This window comes from Tachypleus tridentatus, chromosome 7 (assembly GCF_004210375.1).
Source record: "Tachypleus tridentatus isolate NWPU-2018 chromosome 7, ASM421037v1, whole genome shotgun sequence".
NCBI lineage: Eukaryota > Metazoa > Arthropoda > Merostomata > Xiphosura > Limulidae > Tachypleus > Tachypleus tridentatus.
The window spans coordinates 24,445,986-24,466,217 of NC_134831.1; the positions used below are offsets into that span (position 1 = coordinate 24,445,986).

General features: G+C 32.2%; 1 protein-coding gene across 4 annotated transcripts in view; it reads left to right on the forward strand.

Annotated features, from left to right (window-relative positions):
* The window catches only part of LOC143255319 (zinc finger protein 830-like), a 36,656-nt gene extending 20,676 nt beyond the window's left edge, over nt 1-15,980 (forward strand). For all 4 annotated transcript variants that reach the window (XM_076510784.1, XM_076510788.1, XM_076510785.1 and 1 more), the window contains exons 5-9: nt 3,190-3,308; nt 6,983-7,167; nt 8,343-8,420; nt 11,464-11,540; nt 12,796-15,980. In XM_076510784.1, the coding sequence (XP_076366899.1) occupies nt 3,190-3,308; nt 6,983-7,167; nt 8,343-8,420; nt 11,464-11,540; nt 12,796-12,955 (619 nt within the window). In that variant the 3' untranslated portion in view covers nt 12,956-15,980. The remainder of the gene's footprint in view (nt 1-3,189; nt 3,309-6,982; nt 7,168-8,342; nt 8,421-11,463; nt 11,541-12,795) is intronic.
* The last annotated feature ends 4,252 nt before the right edge of the window (nt 15,981-20,232 follow it).

Sequence of the window (20,232 nt, forward strand, 5' to 3'; positions counted from 1 at the left end):
CTTGTTTTTGTTTACAACAAATTGTAATTAGTCAGAGGTTTGGATTTGATGTTTTTAACACAGTTATTCCTTTTTATCTTGTTTTATTTCACATGGCTGTTGGATTCCTGTCTGTCAGCAAGCATGAAAGACTCAGAAACAGGCCTTTAATACCTATTTATAGGTATCCTACTTTTTCTATACATTAATCTTTTTTGTAATTCCTGCCTTTTGAGATGAATCCTGTATGTATTGAGGGAACTTCCCAGTGAAGGTTTTGTATTCTCATCATACCTCCTGTGGAATCCAAGCATCCACCCACAGGTTTGCTGTATATGACATTCTGTGAAAGGAAGGAGAAGTTCCTGGTGGTTAAGAGATATCATTAATGAGTCACTTTATGTCATTGGCACTTTACCACATTATTGTCAGCAGTTTAGAAACTTGAAGGCATATTGTTGTGGCTCTTTGAAGTGTATTTGTTGTGATGGCAAAGACCATGACACCTTTAAGTTTCAACTAGACCCTCACTGTGTTAATTGTGATGGTTCCCACCCCACTTATTTTTGATCTTCTACTAAATGGGTGAAGGAAAAAAAGAGGTGTAATGCTTTTAAACTGTAAACAACATTTATTATCCAGAGGCTTAAAAGTTTTTCTTCCCTGCTCCATCTTCAACATATACTGCTAGACTACACTCAATTGTTACAGTAGAAGTCCAGACAAATCTTTCTATGCCTACAGCTGACTCCTTTTGTCCTCCATAGTTGGAGGAGTTAACAAGTTCATATTTACTCCTGTCTCTGTCCTCACTGGTGCATCAAGTGACTGTTTTGGTCCATTTTCTCTGATTCTGAGGTGGAGAACTATTATTTAATCATGCTCTCATTCACTGAAGTCTCCTTCTTTGAACATAGATCTGTCCTTTCATTCTGGGAAAGGTTCCATGGAGGTTGATAGATCTCTTTATGCAAAAGAAAAAATATTGTAATCACAAACAAAGATTCTTGTCCAGTTCTCCACCACATAAATAAAAATGGCAAATTTGATGCACTGGAACTGTCAAGGTTTTTCATTCTATTTTGGATGATGTTAAGGCTTTGATCACTGTTTTTTATCCCATGTGTTATTCCTTACAGACCTTGATCTAATTCAACAGCTGTCATCTCTCTTCTTCATCTTGGGGGATTTTAGTGGACACAATTTCCTCTGGGATGGTGCTGATATTGATGGTAGGGATCATTCTTTAGAACACATATTCTCAGTTCACAACCTTACTCTTTCAGTAGTGGTTCCTTTACCTGTTTGCATGCACCCAGCCTTTCTTTTACTGCTATTAATCTATCTAATTGTTACACCTCACTTTTTTCTTATTATTTTTGAATGCTTAATAATGACTGATGGGGCAGTGGTCATTTTCCCATCATTTTGTATGAGGTTGGCTGCAGTTGTTGCCACTTGACTCATGCCACAATTAGTTGGAGCTTGCTAACTGGGTCTCTTTCACCGCTCTCTCAGAATTTGTTCCTACTGTTGTTTGTCTTCCCTCTGTTGACAACTAGGTAGAGGTATTAACTGATTGTATAACTAAAGTAGCTCATCATTCTTACCCCAAAAGGATGACATGTTTAGCACAGTATTGTTATTCATGGTGGATTCCTGCCTGTCAGCAAGCATGAAAGGCTCAGAACAGGCCTGTGATATTTTTTACAGGTATTCCACTCTTTATAAATGCATTGCTTCACATGAGGTTTGTGCCTGTGCAAAGATGGTCAGAAGTCAAAACCAGAAGGTATCTTGAATTAAGTTCACTACCAGCATCTCTTCTATCAATAGTTTTGAGGTTGTTTGGGACAATATCAGTAAGGTTAGTGAAAGGTGTTCTTCCTGTCTCCTTTCCATTTTACTCCCCAGTAACTAGGAAGTTACTGATGTAGAGAGCATCACCAATACTCTCAGGGAGAGCTTTTTTTTTTATCTTTCCAACACTTCTGTTTCTTTCCCTGCCCTCTTGTCCATCAAGTCTGAGAGAGATTAACACTTTCATTTTGAGTTTATCATCTGTGTGATTATATTTACCCCTTTATACTTGTATAATTTAAAGTTATTTTTATTGGTTTGACCAGATGATGTTCACTATGAGATGCTGGTCCATTTTTTTTCTTGCCTATCTTGCATTTTTTCTGTTTGTTTTTAACCAGATATGGTGGAAGAAAGTTTTTCCTGATGCTTTGTGTAAGGCAATTGTCCTACTTTTATCTAAGCATGGGAAGGATCCCAAGATTCCTTCTTCTTATTGAATATTTTATACCTCCTGTTTATTCGTGAAAGGTTTGTTCTTATATTGTGTCTAAAACAATAGGTAGAGTGCTTAATTTTCATAAATCTTGTGTATTGTGAGGAACTATTGTGTTTAGGACTACAATTTTGAAAAGTTTTTATGTGTTCCTTAGGTATGTTTTTTATTTTCTCTGTACACTTTGGAATACTTTTTATTACAGTCCTATGAACCTGATACATCTAGTCTAGGTGATCTGCATATTTAGTCCTAAGTGTGCTTCTTATGACATGTGTTGGTGAAGATGTGGTTGCATTGTGCAAAACACTGTCACATGGAGCAGAAATATTTCTTGATTCTTGTGTTGAAGTTATGTGACTACTCGGCCCCAGATTAGATTTTAAGAGCAGTTATGGCATTTTCCAGAAGAAAATAGTTTCTGCTTGTGAAAAGCAAAGACCTGTTGTAAAGTTCTGTGTTTTTGAATAAAATCTTTATTGTACTGTATGTATATGCCCATTATGCACTGTCTTATTTTTTCTGTTGAGTTAAAATTAGTTTCATTTACTTCAATTATTGGTTTTATTTTACTTTTTTCTTTTGCATAGTTATTTTCAAATTATATAAATGCAGTTGGAAATGTAATAAGCACATAATGCAAGAGTTGTCAGTAAATATTGTGCCAAAATGTTAAATATTGTTGTAGTTTAATTACTATCCAGTAACTTCAGGAAAAGGGCAATATGTCATTGTAAAATAAACAGTGCAATATGGTGTTAAAAAAGAAGTATGTATTGTGTGTAAATAATTAATTAAGCTATGTATATGTTACTAGTAAAATAAACTTACTTCTCTCTCATGAAACATAAGTAGGAATTTCTGTTTATTTAAAATTTGATACATTTACTTCTTTTTTCTTTTTTTTACTCTAGTCAGACCAGCAGTTTTCCAAGTGAATGTGTATGGTCTGATAATGAGGGAGATTTAACGACAGAGGTTTCTACTTACACCAATAAAACACAAACAACTGAAAACCCACCTTTACCTCCTGGTAAGCAAAACATAAAAATATTTGCAGAAGTGCAGTTTTGAGTTAATAATCACTTGTAATTGATATGTTTAGCTATAAATGTTGACATTAACTCTCCTTAGTTATAATATTTCCTTAGATTTTGGTATTTATTTCAAAATTGTAAGCAATAAAATAAAATATAATTCAATTTCTGTTAAGTGAGATTAATTTTGTAAAAGTTTCTCTTTACCTCACTAACTGTAAAATAAATTAATCTTTAACAATTTACATGATTTATTATTTTTATTTGTAGCAAGTGAAAACTTATTGATAAAGGTAAAACCTAAAGTATCACTGTTGGCTAACAACTAAACCTGATTTAAACACGTCATGTATTTGATGATGATTGGATAGGATTTTCTTTTCTGGTTATTAAGAAATATTAAAAAGTTACCAGTCAGCAGTAAAACAATTTGTAATTTAATCATATTTTGTTTTTAGTTTGTTTGTTTTTTTTCTTAAATGTAACTTAGCAGAAATGCACACAGTGAAAATGTACAATTTACAGTGGATATATGTTGAAATAAAAATATTGTAAATTAATGGTGCTAACAAATTATATTGAATGTACATTGTAGTTGGAGAAAATATTGTTCTCTAAAAATTTGGGATACAGTTCTGATTGTGGATATTGATATAGTGTAGTAAAGAGCAAATGTGAGGTAACTGAAGTAATTATAAATACAGTATTCACCTAAATGATATTAATGTGGTTATATGATAAGTTGTTTACATCATTCAGTTAATTTTTATTTGAACATGCATACTTGTTACCACAAATCTTTTAATGAAGTACTTGATTCAAGAGTCTAGCTTTTGTATTGTAAAATATTCAATTGAAAAACGAATTATAATGTGGCTCTCATACTTTTCTCCCAGGTATCATAGTATGGTTGCTTTTTATTCAAGCCTAGATTTTCATGATTATTCTTCAAAATTTTCAAATTTTTTAAAACTGATATATTTATGTCCTCTCACATAATATTTTCTCTTATTTAGAGCTGTCCTTTAAAATTTGCTTGACACTACACTTCAAACTCCCACCTACCCCACAATCAGCTTGGATCTGCTTCACTTTTCTATGCAAATAAGCACATGACAACCATCTACCAATTACAATGTGAGACACTCTCCTGATTAAGGTTTCCCTCTGTATACAATTTAGTTTAACTTCCAATTGTCATTTAGGTACTGTTGTGTTCATATGTTGTTGAATTTCACTTGTGATTTTTTTCACATTAGCAGCCACTCAATTTCTTATTTGCATTGTTTCTCAAAGTAGTAATTTGAAATAGTTTGCAAGATAACAAATTTTAATGTTTTTTTATGGTTATGGTTCCATTTGTTCACTTATTATTTCCTTTTGTTATTTAGTTCATCTATCAATTTTAGTTGCATTAAACTGCTAACTCTCCTTTTATTAATCATTTGTATTTTGATTAAATATATGTGTGTCTGTGTATGTGTGATGAAATTGACACCAGCTTCCCTAGTAGTGATGTACAGACACTGTTGATGTAGCAAAAGAGGGCATGCTTTCATGATCTACTCTGTGAATTAATATCCTGTCAGATACTTCAATGAAATGGAGAAAGAGCCACAACATAGTTATTGAACAGTATAGTTATTGGTGTTTGCTCTCAGCATTGAAAATTGTTTGAATATTGTAATTGCTGTATTGTTTTTAGAATTAGATTTTTCTTTTTGGCTCTTTTTTCTTTTTTCATTGATACTCATTTATTAAAATATATATGATAAATTGTTTATTAATATTGGCATGAAGTTTCTGGCCAGGCATTTATTTATTTTAACTTTGTTGAATTTATTTCTCATTGTTGTTATTGTGAATAAATTATGTTTTTGTTGTTGAAACCTGATTGTAGCAGCATATTCATTTTAGACAATTACACATTGAGCATTTCAATTACAATTTGAGTTGTAATTAACTTAAGTGTGTTGTTTTCTATTCATTCTTTAATTTGGTAAATTGACCTCCATTGAACCATGAATTCAGCACTTCATGTTATGACTACTACTACTACTTTGAATGTCACTTCTCAGGCTTCATGTTCTACACTTTGACCTGAGGAGGTTTTTCCCTTAGTTTGATGAGAGCTTGAATACTACACAAGACAACCAGCTTTGCTTAAACATAGACAAGTTCTTCAGTTTCCAGAAGAACTTGGTCTTGATAACAGGGATTTGGAGAGCCCTTTTCCTTCTCATCCTATGCTGTGCAATCTGGTATGTCACTTGTGAATGCTGCAAGACCTCTGTCAGTCTTTTTGGACATCATTTCATGGGTATACTACATTTTGTGTATCTCCTATCTTGTACATGCAACACACTCCTTTGTACACAACCAGTTCTTTTCATAGAATACCTTGATTTTTCAGCTAGGTTTTTTCAGGTTGTTTTCTAGGGGCTGACTCTAACTTCTATCCTCAAGTACCTGTCCACAATCCTAGCTGAAGCTATCCAAAAACTCCCAGTGGGGTTTTCTATAGAGACTGACACACTCATGTTTTTCACAATAGCATATTTATCCTTTTCAGTCCTTTCCATCCAAACATAGCTCTTCTGTTGCTGGTGCCTCCCAGGTAGGAACACATCTTTGTCTCAAGTGTGCCTAAATCAGTACCTACCTGCACTACTTTCGATTGGCACCATTTTTATGCAGATCTCATTTAGCAGATGTCTTTGAGTTTCTGGAGTCACGGGTGAAGTCTGAGTGATAATATTCCTCCATTTTTTCTTGGGTTTCCAGATTGTCTCAGCCTTCACCTGCACCTGCTCCCACAGCTATGTTGCATCCAACACCTTTACAGCCTTCATCTGTTCCTCTTTCTGGGATTTCAACAATGAGTCATTGTGTTTCTCACTGCTGATACACATTCTGCCAGTAGTACTCATGACTACCCAGTTGGTTCTGGTAGGGTAGATACATACTTGTACAGATGTATTCACCTGTTATGTGAGTTCACTTCCAATCCTGTGGTTCTTCAAGTGTTGTCAGAAGACCTCTTCATTTACTTACTTTACCCTCTTGATTGTAATCAATTTTAGAAATCTTCCCAAATAAAACTTGTGGTTTTCACTGTGTCTGTGTTGAAATTTTGTTTTCCTAGAACAGGTATTCCTAATCACCCTCTATAAAATGTTCCTCAAAACAATTTTAAAATCATATTTATGGCATTTAATGGAATCTTTACTTTACTTAATGTGTTTTTCCCTCAATACATTAAAAAGTAGGAACATTTACTAAAAACATGCAAATATTTATCTTTTATGGTCATAGTGTGGTAGTGCCATCATGACACACTCATCAGAAAATAACTGGTAGGAACCAAAGGTTATAAAACAGCAAACACTGTTTTTCTTGTAAGGTCCCACCATACATATATGTATGTATATATGCATCATACAGAGTGTATTCCTTTGATTTTTTGTACCATAAACAATAGATAATTATATATATATTATTTACTGTTTTCCTTATTATGGACTTAAGAAAACTCAAGCTTGGCTTAAATTTTTTAAAGCTGGAGCTCGTATTCAATTTCAGCACTCTTATTTTAAAACTTTATCTAGCTATTCTGTATTCCAGTAAGATAAGTGTATATGTTTTTCTTTAGACTAATAATTTTTTTCAGGCTTCTTTGATCAGAAAGCAGACTTAAAAAATACAGTGAGTATGAAAGAATCCAAAGATTTATTGGGCACTTTAAGTAGTGAAGAAAAGAAAGACTCTCCAAAAATATCACGTTCTGAGCCAAAATTCACCTTAGCAGAAGCATTACCAGAAGGATTTTTTGATGACCCAATTATGGATGCCAAGGTAAAATTCATTTTATAAGTAATGTAGATTGATATAACATTTAATATTAATCCTAAATATAAATTGACATACAAGTATTGATCTCGGTGATCCACAAAACAGCATTTTGCATACGTGCTTTAAGTGGATTTTTTCAAACACAGAAAATTTATTTTTAATACCAAGTGAATTGGCCATATATGTTTCACCTTTTATGATTGGTTTATACCCAGTTGTAATAAAAGTCTGAAAATGATCTTTCTTCATTACATTTTGAATAATCACCTCCTGCTACCTTTGGTAGAGGACATAAATGCAAATTAACCCTTTCTTAATGGGTCAGGTTTCAAAGGCCATATCATTGCATTTGCTGACTTGCATTCAAAATTTTATTGAACTACTATTTTATAAATTTATGTTTATGTTTGGAATGAAATTATAGATTATAATTCAAACTTTAATGTTACATATGAGTTCATTTTTTACTTTTAAAAGTAAATATTAAGATAACACATTTAAATGTAGATTTTAGTAAGTTGTGTGATATGTTGAAGCAGTGCTGTTTAAAGTTAGGTGTTTGTGATGTCAGATTACTAAGTCTATAGGCTTAAATTGGCCCAGAATTTATACTCAGTCACTTAAAAATTGACAGCTAGTGCAGATAGCCCTTGAGTAGCAATGCACAAAGCTCAACAAACAAAAAACTGATTGAAATAAATAGCCTTTTATAAACAAGCAGATAGTAACAAATGATTTCACAAGATGATAGAAATAAAAGATGGTGAAAACATGAGTAACAGCTGTTTGATAGATTTGATGCATGTACATGTACAATATTTAATATTATATTTTAATAATAAAACATACATTTATTTTATATTAAATGGTAAAATAAAGTTTTTATGATGCTGAGCTTTCTGTATACAAGTTTTAGGCTGCAATGATTTGAAAGAAGTTGTGTAATCCTGTAAACATCAAAAGCACATTTCCAATTTTTTATACATGTGAAAAATGCTTAAATTGTTTTAAATATTAATAAAATCATGACCTGTATTTCCAGAAAGTATCATAATAAACTCCAGTTTGCATTAAGCAAAGTTAAGAATAGTACAGAACATTTAATTTGACATTAATTGTAGACATACATTGCTTTTGTGTTTCCTTGTTAATATGTATGCATTGTAATCCCTTTTTAGGTAAGAAAAGTAGAGTACAAGGATCCTATGGAAGAAGAATGGGAGAAGTTTCAAAAGACTATTGCTGCAGAAACAAATGTAAGTCTTCATAACAGTTTTAATGTGTCGTTATATCTAGGATTCAGATTTTCACATACTCTTGATGTGCTGCAGTGAGGACTAAATTAAAATAGTTGCATTTAAAAGGCAAACAGTGACTATTTCTAAAGGAAGCATGATGAGTTATGAAAGATTGCTTCTTCAACTAATAAATTTGTTAACGTAAAAAACATAAATATGCTTGAAGCATCATACTGAGTCATCTTATTGCTATGGCTACAGAAGTGCATATAGTTGCTGAACCTTTAATGAAAACACTAGTATCTCTTACATGATGAATGAAACATCTAGTAAGATCAAAGATACTCGCCTTTTCTTAAACAGTGTAGTTTCTCATCAAATAAAAGATATGGTTAGCCAGTGTGAAACAAAGCTAGTTCATTGTATGGATGTTTCACTATTGAACTTGATGTATCTAATAAAGTTGAAGGATTGCTTGTATTTGTTTACTACATTTTTGAATTACTTGCAGTTGATGATTTGTTGTGCCAACCTCTTGAAATAACTAGAAAAGATGAAGCTGTTCTTACAATCTGAAATAAGTTTATGAAAAAAATAAAATTAAATGGGACCTTTGCACAGTTCTACGTGTTATACTTTATCTTGGATAAGTCATCAATTTATTAAGTTATGTATTACATTTTCAAATAAATTTTAATTTAGAAGTTAATTAAATGTTAATAAGTATCAAATTCATATTTGCCAACAAGACTGATGTACACAGTTTTATTTCTTAACACAAGTATATTTTATTATACAAACAGCAATACTTATTATAATAATAGTTATTACAAATAGTTATTTATATTCAAATATTTTACAAACTTAAAACAATATTCAGTCTTCTGTCTAGTCTGGAAGTTTATTTTATTGAAGCTCTAGAAACGAGGCACAAATTACTGTTATGTTGATACACAGATATACTTCACTTTATAGGAATGCTAGCTAGCTCTATTTTTGTTTGGCTTAACATAACTTACAAGCTTACTTTTAACAGAGGAAGATAGATACCTAATGTCCTTACAGAAATACTATCATCTGAAGTTAACTTTCTGAAGTTGAATGGTTCGCAATGCTCAAAAATCTATAAACATTCCTGATCAAATATTTGTAGTTTTCTGATTAATAAACATTAATCACAATTATAGCTTCAGAGGCATATAGTATATTGACTGTAACTAACCAAAAATAATATACCACTGTCTCTGCTAATTTTTATACCAATCATTCGAGATTCTTGAATGTTCAACAATGTTCAGAGATACACTAGTATTTTCATAAACCACATATTGTTAATTCTTGTTATCAAGAATCTGCTACAAATTTAGAGAACAGGCAGGACTTGCACAATACACATTACATGTATAAAAAAAAAACTATATTGAAAAAACTTAGGTATTAAAATAAGTATGTAACAGTATATCTGTTACAACAGATATTTGTACTGACAGTACAAAAACTATGATAAGAAAACTCAAAGGTTTGGTGGCTCTCATAATAAACATTGCACTGAAAGTCATAACTAGACATTGCTGTCTTTATTGAGAAGCATTCACAGTTAAACTATTGCCAGCAGACCCCAAACTGTACTTGATAAAGTTATGAAACTGTAAACTTTATTAAAGCCAGACTTTTTAACTCTTGAGTGTTTACAGTTTTATAAAAAGAGATTAATTCTACACACATTGGTCTGTTGTTACACACTGAAATTCCCTGACTTTCATACAACACAGTACTTGCTCATGCTTATGAATTGCAAGACAAGATTCAACTCTACTCTGGACAATAAGGAGATTGCCATTTCATCCAAGTTGAATGATGAATTGAAACATTAACCTAACTTCCAGAAATTTTTAAGATTTAATGATGTAAACTTGTCTCTTCAAGCCATAAACATTAATGTTTTGAATGTTCAATCAAAATGAGTTGCTCTAAAATATCTTATACTGGCTTAGACCAGTTTCTCATAATACATTGCTATAAATAATAAGTATAGTATGAAATTAGATGCACCACCTACAATTGTTAACTAACATTCTTAACTTTAAAGAGATTTGTGCAGAGAAACAAGCCCACTCATCACACTGACAGAATCTTGCATGAATCATACTTTTTTATGATGTACTGTGTTCAATAATTCTACAATAGAGTGGCAGAAATGAGATATATACACAGTGAAATACGTGCCATAATATCGCAATGTTGTATTCGATGAAACAGTGAAGACTGTATGTTTGTGTGTGTATATAGTATAAAAACAGTATATTAATACTCAACAGTCAAGTAAAATAAAACAAAATCTGAGTGAAGGACTATTCGTGATGGCGAGAAAACCCACTTGTAGAGAAAATTATATATTTAAAAATGGCTGGTATTGGTAGAGAAGGCACTAGTGGAGGAGTGAACAGTGTTTCGACCTTCTTTGGTCATCATCAGGTTCACAAGCTGAGCCTGTGAACCTAACAATGACAAAAGAAGGTTGAAACGTTCACTCCTCTACTAGTGCCTTCTCTACCAATACCAGCCATTTTTAAACATACAAAATGAAGGATTGCATTAAAAACAACAAGTCCCAACAAAAATAAAAAATGTTGCACAAATCAAAAGGATTTCATGGGTACAGGCTATAATGTGGGATATAAAATATACCCTAGGCTTTGGAGATGACTGCAGAATAAATACCTACATTGCTGTGGGGATACACTGTTTATCAGTCTTAACCTCCATTCACCAGTCTCACATTATGAAATTATACTTGTACATTATTGGTTAACTCTGACAGTCTGTACTGATTATTTGGTGTGTGTTGCAGCTGGTGTTTTTTCTCTGACTACTGTTTATTTATCATATAAAGTCATAATTGTCCTTTGTCTGTTGTACTACAAGTATTTTTAGAAGGTACAAGTATTCTCTGAATACATTAATGAACCCCTCAAAACTTATGGTTGCCTTTTTACATTATTGCTTGTGAGAATCTTCTGAGACATTAACAAAAAACTATTTAATGGTTTTTATTATGCAGGTATCACAGGCTATTATAGAAGAAGATTTAGAGGAGAGTAAAGTTGAAAGAGAGATTGACGAAATTGATGAACAAATGTAAGAAGTTTTTCTTTGTTAAAATATTGTTATGTCATGGTATAAAATATTGTTATGTTATGGTATAAAATATTGTTACATCATGGTATAAAATGAAAATATCAGAATATTTTATTCTTTTTTGTACATTAAATTGTGTGATGCAAGTCTGAAACTTTAAAATTATGCATACAGAAAATATGGTACAATATAAGCACCTCTAATCAATGAAAGCATAGAAACAGAACTTATTTTTTTTAATTTTGTGATCAACCATTCAAATAAGAGTTATAAAGTAATTGAAAGAAGATCGTTAGCAGTTTTGAGCATTAACAGTTATCCAGGATATAGTAGATGATGATAGAAAATCAGTTTTTAAAAGCTGTAATTGTTATACATCTATAAACAGACCAAAGTGTGTGTGTGTGTGTGTGTGTGTGTGTGTGTGTGTGTGTGTATGTATATATTTATATAAACTAAGGATAAAATATTTAAACTTTTCAATTCATGGTAGTTATTACATTAAAACATCAAACTAAACAATTTAGAAAACAAGCTGTTTCCATTAAACTTACTTAATTATAGAATTCTTCTCTGATTTTGTGAAAAAAGAACAGTTTTTTATGTAACCTAATTAGTAGTTGTAAAATATTAAAGTGAATATTGTTATGCTGGATCAATTAGAACACTGACAAAAAGGCTGTGTAATTTCAATAACTAGCTTATTATCCACTTCTATATAATATTTTACTTTCCTAAGCAGTACCAGATGGGCCTAACTACCCAGTTTTGCAGCTATATGAAAAAGTTGTTTCTCTGATACCTGACTCTTGATTAACTCAATGAAGTGACTATAAAACTTCCAGAAGCACTTCACTTACAGTGCTATACATCTCTTAATTAAAACTGATCACGTAGATTTCACCAAAAATGCTAATACATACAGTTTACATCAATTTTTTTACCAGTTCCTTCTTTCAAAAATCATTTACAAGATAGGTAATTTTAATATGACATTTTCAACAAACAAACAAATAATTTAGTTACATGTAAAACAAAATATGATTTCAATTGTTCATAACAATACAAATCATAAATTCACATTCAAAATGTTTTCCTCTTACACCAAAAACAGATGATTCTTTTTTTAAAAGTTGACAGTTTTTGTCACTGAATAAACATTTTAACCACAGTAATCTTGTTTGACTGGATCCTTCAAATCTTCCCTCAGATTGAGTAAATTCTTTACTTGTAAGCATTTGTTTTCTTCTTTCAGATTTAACTGGGAAAGGGTAGAGAAGTTACAAAAGAAAAAAGAAGAAATACTGAAAAATGAATACAGTAAAGAAGATAACTCTGATGACAACAGTAGTATAGATGAGCATGAGTTTGATGAGTTTTTGGATTGGCGGTCAAAAGGAGTGTGGAAACTGTAAAATTTGTATGAAAAGAAAATTACTGAAAGAGTTGGATTTATATACTTACAATAAAAAAATCATAAAATGTGCCTCAGTCAGAGGAAATACAATATAGTGTTCTTGAATACAAAACTTTCACTAAGATCTTGTTTGAGAATGCTAAATTTTCAATCTTAAAGTTTCATTAACATTTATGACTGTAGTGATCATAATCTTTGTAATATTTTGTAAATTTTCAATCTTAAAGTTTCATTAACATTTATGACTGTAGTGATCATAATCTTTGTAATATTTTGTAAATTATTTTGACCATTTTATATTACATGAGTTTTCTTTATAAATTCCAAAAGCTCTTCACATTTTCATAAGGATGTGGAAAACAAACTTTAGAATGTCACATTTACTTCTAGTAACTCTCTAAACATACATTGTACATTATATTGCTATCTTCAGCACATAAGTCACGTTCAGAATGCCATTATCATATGGATCAGTAGTTTATATGTAATGTAGACATTTTTTGTTATGCCCATTTAATACATGCTAAGCAACTGTTGACTACATAAAACTACAAAGCAAATTAGGATTGTATTGATGTAATTTCTTTTACTTTTCAATCACAGAATAAGAAATAAGTTGAAGCATAGCTTGTCCTGTGACATTGTTCAAGCTTTATTACATAATTTGAAGTTGGTTTTTAATCAAACATGAGCATTCAATTCCTTTTTTTTTTTCAAGATATAAGTATCTTACAAGATCTTGACCAATTTACTCATTTTTACATTTGTAGGTTTATCATTAAATCAACAATGTAATTTTTCTATTTTATTCAGGTAAGATGTGCTTGCTTTTAATTATATTAAGAAATTATATTTTCCAACTAACAACTGTTAACTAAAGTTTCAAACTGAATCTCATGATTATTTTCAAGATCGAGTTGATAAGGCTTACTTCTATAATCACTGATATATTATTTTCATTTTGAATTACTGTATGTTTGTTTTTTTGACTTGGGGACATTGTGTGCAGAGGGAATCCATCCACATAGCATAGTTGTTTACATTGCAACATGGCCTCAGTACTCATGATCCACAGACAACCTCATTAGAAAAACTCAGCTGACATGGCAATGCTGGCAGCTTGATGTATCCAAAGTTCCAATGTTTGAAATTGGAACAGCATAAACAAAGCTAGATGCAACTTTTACCACTTACTCAAACATGTATTTTGGCTTTTGGTAAAGGATATGAAGTATTGCTTTCATATAATTATTATAGGTTCTTATTATTTAGAAAGTTCATATAGGTAATTACAATTATTTTAGAAAGTAAAAAACAATCTTGTAAAGTTTATATCTAGTAAATATATAACAGTTCTGCTCATGCTGATTATAAGTGGTGCATTACCTTAACCTCAAATATCCTGTTAATTTTAGGTTACTGCTTCCAAATCTAATTAGAATGATGATGGTCTATCATTTAATATAAAACTATTTTTAAATATGAGATGAAGAAGATAAAATAAATTTTTGAGAAGGCTGTTTAAGTACAGCTACTGTTGTATATTTTCTGGTATTTCACACAAGGTGAAATCACAAATTGTTAGAAATGACACATTAATAGTGACTTGTATCTGTGAAAGGTCTATGAACAACTATTCGTTGAAACCACCCAAAAAATTTATAACTAATATATTCTAGATATTTTGTGAGCCAGATGTGAACTGTGGTAGGGACATGAAGTGTCAATGGTTTATGTCTCATTGCCACAAAAGAAATGCTCTGAATTTTAAGGTCATAAGTGCATTTTAAGAATAAACGTAAAAGAGTTACAATGAAAAACAATTTGAGATTTAACTCTCTGATAACAGTTTTATTATGTAGTGCACAGTTTGTCTCCAGCAGTTGAATGCAAATTTGCCATATGAATTGTCCAGTTTTCAAAAACTATGTACACATTTAGAGTAGTTGCAATTAATGGATTAAAGAATTGAATGTTATTTTGCTCTATTATAATGTATAGCATGTGATTGAGTTTATAAGTGAAAGGTGTCAAGGTATGTGATTTTTTTAAATGTGAAGCATTTTGAAAAATACAATTTAACTTTAATAATATATTTTATATAGTAATCTCTTCATATGCTATGATCAAACTTAGTTCAGAGCAAAAATTACTCTCATAAGAAAATGAGAGAATAATACAGAAAATTACAATAAAGGAAACTTAAGAATCTTTTTAATTAACAAAGTACTCTAAGCTTGATTCTTCAACTGTCTGATATTGTAATTACAATATCTGTTCTTTTCTTTGTTAGATAGCTGTTAGCTACATTGCTTTGGTAGCAGTATAGAATATAGTTTTTCCTATTCATAATACCACTAGCTTAGAATGACCTGCTAAAGAGGATGTTTAACTTGCAACTTGTGGGTCACACACTCAAATCACATTGCTGAACATGCTCATCCTTTCAGCTGCAGAAGAGTTATCATGTGACTGTCAATCTCACTATTCAATATTAGTAACCTAAGAGTTGATAGTTGGTGGTGTTGGCTGTCTTCCATATAGTTTATAACTTCTGAATTAAGGATGAGTAACGCAGGTAGCTCTCAACTAGCTCAACAGGAAATTCAGCAAACAAACCTAGCATTGTTGTACAAGAAGCATTACAGGTTAAAAGTAATTCATAATTAAAATTAAATGATCAAATTATTTTTAATACTTTGTATCATTTTATTGTATGCCAAAATTTTGTTATTCTTAAATAACTCAGAATATTGTAAATTTTTTAAAGATAAGTCTAATACCTGTAAGATATTTATTTTTAAAAAATTAAATACGTATATGTTAATCAAATTTTCATTGAAGTTTGAGACTTTATCTCATGCAATAAGCTTAAAGAAGTTTCTTTAACTCAGTCTTTCAAATATAAAATAGTATTTTAGCTCAGGGTTAATCTAACTCATGAGGTTTCAGAATTAAGCAAAATCCATTTTTTTGTCAATGGTTTACTAATACAGAAGAAAATAAAATCTCATTCATACTTACATTTGGCCTGTAAAAGTTATTATTATATATCAAATAGATATAAATTGCCAACATATTTATTTATGAGGAATGATATTTCATATTGCATCAAAATAAAAGTAATAACAAAAATGGAAAGGGAACAGTTGTTTGAACAGTGGGGAGAAACTTTAATATATAGCATTGTTTTCCGTCTCTTTTAGGAGACAGTCCAGTACTTCTGTTGAATTTTATATTGTTGCATATTGAAGCTTGAAATATTGGAAAAATTTGGATTTAAAAGTTAAATAAATGTCAATATATATATCAAATTTATGATACTTGCCAACAAGATTAATACACAGTTTTTTTCTTAATACAAATATATTTTAATGCACAAACAATAATGCAATTTATAATAATGGTTATTACAAATAGCAATCTATATACAAAGGTTTTACAAACTTGCAAACAATAGTGAGTCTTCTATCAGGTCTGGAACTGGATATCTTATCTAGGGTTCACAATGAGTGAATGAGTCTGAGTTGATATAAGTTCAATTCACCTGAAGGATAGGGTAGCTAGTTCTGCATTCTATGTTGAGTTTTCCAACAATGAAGTTATACAATGTTTTCATAAAAATACTAATGTCTAGTGTAAATCACAAAGTTTCGTATGTTCTAAATCAGTGGTTCTTAACCTTGTTGGAGGTACTGAACCCCAGAAGTTTTGTACTTGCATTCACTGAACCCTTCTTAATTGGAAAAATAAAATATGATTTTTTTCAAATTCAAAACATAAGTAGATATTTTATTAGTGCACAAACTGAACCATGCATTAGTTGCACACAATATCGCTGTGTTCAAAGAACAAGACCAACAAAACATAAATTTCACACAAAACAAAACTTAATGAATATTTACTGTAAATCAATGTAACTTTTGCTGTTGCCTTTCAGAGACAACTTCAGAAATGTGCGGCTTCACCTTGACAAGTGCCACTCTCATATCATTTTCGCAACAAAGTCTGTTCCTTTTCTTCGTTTTTTATGTCTACCATCCTTGAAAAGGATTGCTGGCAAAGATGCATTGTAACAAACAATATGAGTATCTCAAGGACTTTCTTAGCAATAAGAGGGTATGCTACAATTTGGTGACACCAAAATGTTGAGAGCATTGTTGTTCTGAAAAGTTGCTGTTGAACCTTGCTCTGCTGAAGTTCAATGATTTCGTCGAGGTATTCATTATTGACATCTGCTGTCGCAACACTAAACGTGAATGGCTGTCTCACCCATGCTGGATATGACTCTGGTGGGGAAGTATCCATTGAGAGACTTTGCGAGCTCATTTTAGTGCATGGCAATTGCTTGCTTCAGTTTCCCAGACACAGAAATGTCTCCGATTTCAGACACATCTTCAATCTTACTTACACAGTCGTCCAGCAGGGGAAAGTTTGCGAAGTTATCATTCTCTGTTCGTCGTTTCCATAATGGTAGGTTTTCTTCCGCTTCGATGATGTTGACTCCACCGCCCTGCATCTGTTGATTGAGATAATTTAGAGCATTGAAGATATCGTCCATGTACGCCAAAATGAGAATGAACTCAGATTTTTCGAAGCAATTTGCATGACAATGTTGGTGCTCTCGCAAAAACAGGGCTAATTCCACACGCATGGCTAAAACACGATTCAGCACCTTTCCCCGGGGTAATCACAGAACGTTAGAATGGTACAGAAGTACCTCGAATTCAGAGCCCATTTCATTACACAGCTCTTTTGAAGATGCAGTGCTTCAGGGCACTATTTTGCACAAAGTTCACACATTCCACTACAATTTTTAATACTTCTGCCAGTTTTGAAGGCAAGGTTTTTCCCAATGCATGTCTGTGCAGAACACAGTGCATTACAATGATGTGTGGTGCATCGGCTTTCACCAGCGCACCAAAACCAGAGTTTCGTCCCAGCATGACTGGAGCTCTGTCCGAACAAACTGCAGAAACCATATCCCACAAAAAGATCGTTGCCTCTGAAGAAGTCATCCACAAGTTTCTTCATGTCGGCTGCCTTAGTTGTTGTTGTAAGAGGCTTACAAAATAAAAAAATCTTTTATTTCGTCGTTCTTCACATAGTGCACAAATACAACAAGTTGACTTAGATTGGAAACGTCGGTGGTCTCGTTGAGTTGAATGCTGAATTTTGCTGGGCTTGAAATCAGATCTGCAACTACATGAGCCAAGATGTCATCCATTCTGCTGCTGATGGTGTCATTTAAAAGAAGAATTTGCTATAACTTATTTTCAGCAGCTTTTCCCAGCATTATATTCGCCATCTTCAACGCAGCTGGTTTTACGAGTGCCTCACCAATGGTGTGTGGTTTGCCCTGCTTTGCGATCAAGTACACAACTTCGTACAATGCTGTAAGGATCGGTTTGTCGATGGGTACAAAGCCGAGAACATGCAAAGTAACCTTTTCATCGAACCTGGCTTTCTTTACTTTGAATTCAGCAAGCGTTGTGTTCTTGTATTTCCATCTCCATGTAGCTTTATGGAATGTTCTCTTAGTTTTACCAGTGCTAGACTATAATTGCTCAACTTGGCATTGCAAATCATGCATTGAGGACGCTGACTCCCATCATGTTCCGTTATACACGTAAATCCATATTGTACGTATTCGTCCGATCACTTTCTGTTTTTGCTCGACATAGTTAGTACGAAGGAATTGAAAGATAAGTAAAAAAATCACGAAGAACGCACAATTACTACAGTACAAGTCGACTGCTAAGCGCACGAAGTTCCCTGCAGCACAGATATTAAAGGCAAGTGATGTGACGTGATCAGCCGCAGCTAATGATGGCCAAGTGGAGCATGACGTCACGAATCATACGAGTGGGGTGAACGGACGGACACACACACAGTATGTGTGTCTTGACCTTCGCCGAACACCTGAGACTGACTCACCGAACCTCTGGGGTTCGAATGAACCCAGGTTAAGAACCACTGTTCTAAATATATGAAGATTTCTATTCAAATATTTGAATTCCTGATTAATAAGCATTAATTACAGTTATAGCTTTCAAGGTTTATATTATACCAACTATCGCAAATTAGTAATATATACTGTCTCTTGGCACATCGCATTGGTTACATTTATAGATGTGAGGAGAGTTTCTAAAAATTTCAGCCTGCACAAATAATGCTGATGATACACTAGTGTTTGCATACACACATACATTGTTGATTCTTACACTCAAGAATCTTCTATAACTTTAGGGAATAGATGAGAATTTCGCAATGTAAATTTAATAGTATAAATTATACAAACTTATAAGTTTAACTTAAACATCTACATTAAAATAGATATACAGTTACGACAGAAAGTGTTCGTCCCCTGCGTTGTGAGTAGTTTTTTCCTCATAACATAAAAACTATCTACTTTAATGGTCAGTTGTGTAGCCTTTCAGGTGAATTACTTGGCGCAATCTCTCCTCATAGCTCTCCGTGATCGTTTGACCGTATTCGACTGGTATTTTCTTCCATTCTTCTTTACAGAAGGCTTCCAACTCTTGCAAGTTATTCGGATGACGTTGATGAACCCTGGTCTTCAACTCATGCCAAACGTTTTCAATTGGGTTGAGATCGGGTGACTGCGATGGCCACTCCAGAACCTAGTGTCTAGTTCTGAAATGATATAATGTAGTTTATACGCCAAACTATACAAAAAAGTTTTACGGGAATATCAGTTTCTTCACACTTTCTGAATCTTACGAGCACTTTCTGCTCCTCCTATTTTTGGTTATTTATTTATAAACAGTTTATTTTTTGTTTAATTTACATAAAAATTTATGTAGATGCGTGTTAATATAATATTTATAATATATTGTACTTCCATGAGCCTACTCGTGATACTTTTTAAGTTATGAGCAAAAAAACACTCGGGACGCAGGCGTACGAACACTTTCTGTCGTAACTGTATGATAGTGAAAGAAAGTCATAGAGTAGGTTTTTGTGTTTCGTACACATGACTCATTGGTGTAGGCCAAGTGGCCACAACTTTCAAGGTGAGAAAATTTTTGCTATAAAATATTCAGAATCTTGTTCAACATGGCTTTTAGACTCTTTGGTAAGGTTATTTTATGGTTTGTTTTGTTGCATTACAAAAACTTTTGAATGGAATGGTTCGAAGATTTGTAGGTTTTGCAAATGAATTTTTTTATTATAATAATATTACTTAAAACCTTTAAACCCTTGGTAAAGTTTTAATTATTGTGTTGCCCTTTTTTAGTAATATTTAAACTG